Here is a 6,000-nt window from a genome sequence, read left to right as displayed (position 1 = left end):
CACGTGTATGTCCTCTGAAACGCGTCCTTCGCAGGAATGCTGAGAATATGATTATCTCATGAGACGAGGCAAGTCTTATAGCTATTGTAAATCTAATTATTCAACGTATATCGCAAAGATGAAATAAAAATATAAATTTTACCATTTTATCCATATAAAATTCTTTTGGTTATAAAAAATTTATTTTATTTTGTACATTATGTCTGCTTTTAATTTTGAAAAAAATGTAAGGCACAAGAATTTGTGATTGTAGAATAATAAAGTGCCGCGAGATATAAAAGTTCTTTGAAATTCAATCTGGTTCGAGGGAATGTATGAATCATCGTCGTAACGATATAAAATGATGTACAATTTTCATTTATATATAATTTTTATTTATATCTAATTATGATATATGCCAAGCTACAAATATATGGTTTAATAGCTTAAATTTTATTTTTAATATTTACCAAACAAAATTACTTTTACAAAATTTTTAATTAGAAATTAACAAGGAAAGAACTATGACTGTGAAATATCTAATATTTTATATAAATACTTCTGTGAAAAAATCAATAATGCAATTCTGCAAATTCTGTTATAACACAATAATAATTTGAAGATTGATAATACTCAAGAATTAACAACAACATTAGTTCACGCGTTAGATTAATGTCTTTACATTTATGGGAAATACTAAGCTTTAATAAAATTAAAATTTTGGGTCCAAACAATTATAGATAAAAAATTAGAGATAAAAAGCATTTAAAACGATCTAATTTCAAGCACTCGGGTGCTGCGTAGTAGAGACACATTCCTGACTGGTCGATAGCGCCTTGTTATTGAACGTCATGGCACAGCACTGTTATGACGGTCGGCAACTCGGCGATGATTGGTTGACCGGGAATAGCCCATGACGTTATGCGCGAGGCCTCGACTCTCTCCACGATTCGAACGAATTGCCGAACGCGCACGAGGTATTCCCCCACAGTATGAGTCATCGGGCACAGTTTCATACAGTTTCGAGCAAAGGGATCTGCGATTCGTGCGTGCAGCCTTTGAGTTCTACGTATATTCAGTAAGATCCGGAACAATCTCTATCCGTCTCTCTCACTCTCTTCCGTAGTTGTTTCGAAGGAACGCCGAGAACGTGTGAAGAGGTTATAACGCGACAAGTCGAGTCTGTTTCGACGGGAATTTGCGAGGGTGAACGCCAACATGAAGCTGGAAGTCTCCGACGTGCTCTACGATAGCTCCAGCGTGTCCAGCGACAGCGGAACTTCACAGAGCTCCCGTGTCAGCCATGATTTTCTTTCCAGCATCGCGAACACGGCCGTGCTGCCCAACAATGTAAGTACCAACAGAAATCTGTTTTCTATCGCGCTGAGTCGAACGTTGCATTTGCCGATTGTCGTGACATTTGTATCGTTACGAATACGCGATCATGTTGTGCTGAATTCCAACGATCGACGGATCGCGGGACGCGTTACGTAACGCCGCTTAGCGCGGTAATAATGCGTTAATGTTGAAACGGCTATTTCTGCGGTCACCATTGCACCTGGCGCGAACTACCTCGTGATCTGCCTCGTGCGAAGAGATGAGCTGAATTACTTTCCTTCATTTCTAATCACTCTTACGATGAGAGAAAATTATTTTTCTATCACGTAAAAGTGACATAATAGAAAAATAAATATATATATCAGATAAAATAAAATTAAGAAGGACAATACATATCATTTTAACTTTGTTCAGAAGAGTATAGAAATTTATGGTCTAAATATTTATATTAATATTTAATATTGTATAATTAAACTTTTAATTTTGTGGGTTGAGAATATAATGCATTTTATCTTATCTACTCAATAAATATCTGAATAAACCTTGCAGAAATTTGTGGTAAAATACACATACATATACATATCCATAAAAATGATTTGTTCAAGAATGATTGAATTTATGTTATGCACGTTTGGAATTTACGTAGACACATTGTAAGGCCATATGAAATATGATCAATAAGTGTACCGTGTTATCAATTCATAATCAGTAAGGTAGGCTATAGACAGAAAATGTATAGAGATTACAGCCTTTCTTATCTCATTTGCGCACGTAAAAGGCAATTTCATGTCTTGAAACATTCGATCAACATGTTGCAGGTAGATAAAGTTTGTGACAGTTACACATTTTGCTAATGCATCGAGATTCAAGTCAAACAATAGATATCATTCTTAATTACACACAGTATACCGAGCTAAATTAGCTCAACGACGAAAATATAACATCAAAATTCTGTAAAGAAGTTGGAGTCAAAATTCAGCTGATCAATCAAAGTATATTGAGATAAAAAATAATCAGCTTTTAATCAACTTTTAATCACAATTTTTGAATTAAAAATATTTGTTGTGGGTTAATTAATCGATCAAAATATTTTATAAATGTACAGAGGGTTATTGTGGCGATTATATAAACACTACATACGTACATGATAGAATGTTTTTATTACTCTTTAGATGTTTAGCGGAATCGTTTAGAGTTACGTGGCTTATTGCTTATAGCTACCGCATGACGCATATCAATTGTGCGCGCGCGCGTCTGGAAAATGCATACCGTTTCATAGAAACGTAAATTTCTAGACAAGATAATATACAAATGCTACTTGTCTGTCAATACTGCTCGTGATGACTCACATTCGTGGTTTTACAATATAAAATGTGCACGGTTTATGTCATCGATTGATTTCAACAAAATTCATTGAAGAAGCATATAAATTATCGGATAAATGATTATCTGTAATATGTGATAAAAATATGACGTAAATATGAGTAATTATTACGATTGTATGATAGTGTTTGGTTTTAATGAATTTTTCTTTGATTTGATATACATTTAACGGTCATAGAAACATTTTAGAATCAGCTATGTAGTAAATAAATTGCTTATTTTTAAATCTATTTAACAAATTTATAAAATTTAATATTTGAAGAACATTATTAGTATTAGACATTTTCTTACAAAAGTTTATATTTATTTATCTTTATTATAGAATATTATTTTAGAAAATATAATACAATCGATAATTTTCTACGTATATTATAAAGTATAATTTTGCAAAGAGTTAAATTATGCTCCAATACTAAGTACTTATCAACGCGATGCCTTTACTTTGTCGAAGAGCTCTCTTATCTATGAATATAACATTTTAGGAGCGACGCGCTGCTAAATTTACAAAGCGTGTGCCGTCATCGCTATAAACTGAACTCGAGTTGGACTGAAAAATATTTTTAGTTGTCACGAATGAATTGCACAAAAATATTGCTAGTGTTATCAAGTAAATTACATCTGATTACGTATCACATGTATATACAATATGTTTACATATATACTTAATAGGAATATTTTATTATTTATATGCATATCAAAACTTAGAACTCTTATACATAAAACCTTAGATATTTATCAGGATCTAATCCTCGCACAGACTGATAATTTTATTCAAAAGAAACTCATAAATGCAATGCATATTAATTGAATATCAATAGTTATTATTGGTGCACATAACTGCGTATTTTCATTTCGTATATGAAGCCCGCAAATAAACTTAACGCCTCTGCGCGCATAGATAAAAGACAACTTTCATTCCGGTCTTGCATAGATGTCCTTTTAAGGAGCACACCACGTAAATAAACCTCACCAATAAACTTCGAAGTTACTACGGAACGATACAATCACGCGTTATCTCTCATATTACTGCGTCCATTCACCGATCAAGAAAGATCAATGGTCTCCAGATAATCGAGTGTTTGGATTTACGAATGAATCTTCGCGCGAACAAACGTAAGAGACAAAGAGATATAAGATTCTCTCTTTCTTGAGTTATTCCGCGAATAATTGAGCTACCATTTATAAATGACGCATCATCGATATCATGTGATTCGACTTTCAATTAATTTTGCTGCTATGCACAAACAGACGACTTTAATATTGAAATTTTTTATCTGTATATGATTTGTAAAATTTATTTCTAAAATCAATGAGGTAATTAACGTATTAATTATGTCAAGTGATTAAATGAATGAAACAAAGAATTGAAACATAGAATTTGAAACTTGTTGCTAGATGTATGTAAAACAATTATTTATATAAATTTTGACAGCATGATTTTAATGCAATGAAAAATAATGAAGTGAGTTTGTATAACAAATTTGTTTTGTATAATTTTTTATATTTTAATTTTCTTTTCTGTTATATATTTTAGTAATATGTTGCACTTATTATATTATTAAAAATTGTATAAATATTCTGCAATTTTTATAGTATGGAACACAGAAACACAGTAAGGGATAAAATTAAAAAAAAATTATACCATAGGCTCTTGATTTGTGTTTATTAGCATATCTATATTTTCTCTTTTTAATTTGTTTTAATTTCCATATTTATTATCTATTATTCAGAAAAAAATGTGAGCTCTAGACTTGTATAAAAGTACATATCAAGCGTGTTGTCAGTCGTTCTATCAGTGCGTCGTTAAACGTATACTTATTTAATAATAACAGTATCCGTGTCTATTCGCGCCGTGACTTATTATGTCGGCATGGCACGTATATTTATAGATGCAGACAGGAAGCAGAAAATTCTCTTCGTCGCGACGGGCAATATCTCTATGGCATCGACAAGGGTGATTAGTCTAGTAAGTCTCTCCCCTGTACATTGTGTTTTAGAATTGACGAAAGAAAAAAAGATATAAATTATTTCTTGAAACCGTAAAATATGAAGTTTTATCAACAAAACATCGAATGTTGAGAAAACAATTCTTTTCCAGTTACATGATGAAAGTTATCTACATTCTTATTTTTAACCTTTCTTTCTCCTCTTATCTCTTTTCTTTTCAATTTCTTGCTTTTCAAATAGATATAAATTATATACAGTTCTGATAAAAAAGAAAATGGACAAGAATAAGATATTATAAAGTCAAACATTTTACATTTTACATTTTCAAAGTTCTAATGATATAATTTTTCTTGAAATTCTTATCAAGGTAAAACTTCAAATTTTTCACAAGAAATAACTGTCTACATTTCGCTAATTCTAGAACACCCTGTATATTCACCGCGTGTAAACAGAATGGCGAGTGGTATTGATCTACTAGTATTTCGCTCGGTCTGGCTTCGACTATTTCTAACAGCTGTTTTATAAAGAGCCGCCGCCGTGGCCGCCTCGTCCGATCATTTAAAAACACGCGTGCAGCAAGCACGCATGCATGCACACGCGCTCGGCTCGCGCGACAGAACACGAATTACACTCTACTGCTACGCAGTAACGCTTATGCTGCTAGATAGTACCTCTCGAGCCAGCTGTTGTCACCTAATTATCTCTCCGTCTGTTAATGGTAGGGTTCGGAGAAATTGCACAACCGATAAAATGCAAATAATATTTATAATAGCCAGGAGCGAAAATACATCTGCTTGTTAAACAGTTATTAATTCTGCTTCTCATTTTCGCGTTTCGAAGAAACCGATATACACCGCAATTATTTCGTAAAATTCAACAAATTAGCGTAAAAGTGGTTGCTCTTACTTTTGGCAGATAATGAGAAAGATTTATTAATACTTAGAATGTTTTAAATGATATTGATTGGACTATTTGCAGGATCACGAAAATCTTATGTATTTTTTTCGTGGCTATCACTTGAAGTATAGGCACGTTCGCCGCACAAAGAGAAATCGGTTGATTCACAGATTTTTCGTCATATAATTTATTCCCCATTGTCCCTTGGATATCGAAAATGTCTTCGAGACTTTCCCGGTCAATTAAAACTTCCGCCTATTTTTCTCCGACGAATTTCGGCGTCGTTTGTTATGCCGCGCGCACAACATTATGCTGCGCGTGCTACAGCTTAGTCGGCCAAGCTGCCTCCCCTCCTCATTAAAATGTCTCTTTGTCGCGTGGACAAAGCCGATTCTCTGATGTTCGCGAATCTTCGTTCTCGTTACTCCGTTGTACTCGTTAAGGCGTGTCAAGTCG

At 33.3% G+C, this 6,000-nt stretch overlaps 1 protein-coding gene across 1 annotated transcript in view; it reads left to right on the top strand.

The window, feature by feature from the left end:
- The first annotated feature begins 1,004 nt into the window (after nucleotides 1–1,004).
- kay (transcription factor kayak) overlaps nucleotides 1,005–6,000 on the top strand; it is a 30,354-nt gene continuing 25,358 nt past the window's right edge. The window contains exon 1 of the mRNA XM_012362334.2: nucleotides 1,005–1,329. Coding sequence (XP_012217757.2) covers nucleotides 1,198–1,329 — 132 coding nt within the window. The 5' untranslated portion in view covers nucleotides 1,005–1,197. The remainder of the gene's footprint in view (nucleotides 1,330–6,000) is intronic.

Source organism: Linepithema humile, chromosome 5 (assembly GCF_040581485.1).
Source record: "Linepithema humile isolate Giens D197 chromosome 5, Lhum_UNIL_v1.0, whole genome shotgun sequence".
NCBI classification, from domain to species: Eukaryota; Metazoa; Arthropoda; class Insecta; order Hymenoptera; family Formicidae; genus Linepithema; species Linepithema humile.
The sequence above is the reverse complement of the archived record's forward strand: the minus strand, read 5'-3'. Positions and strand labels throughout refer to the sequence as shown.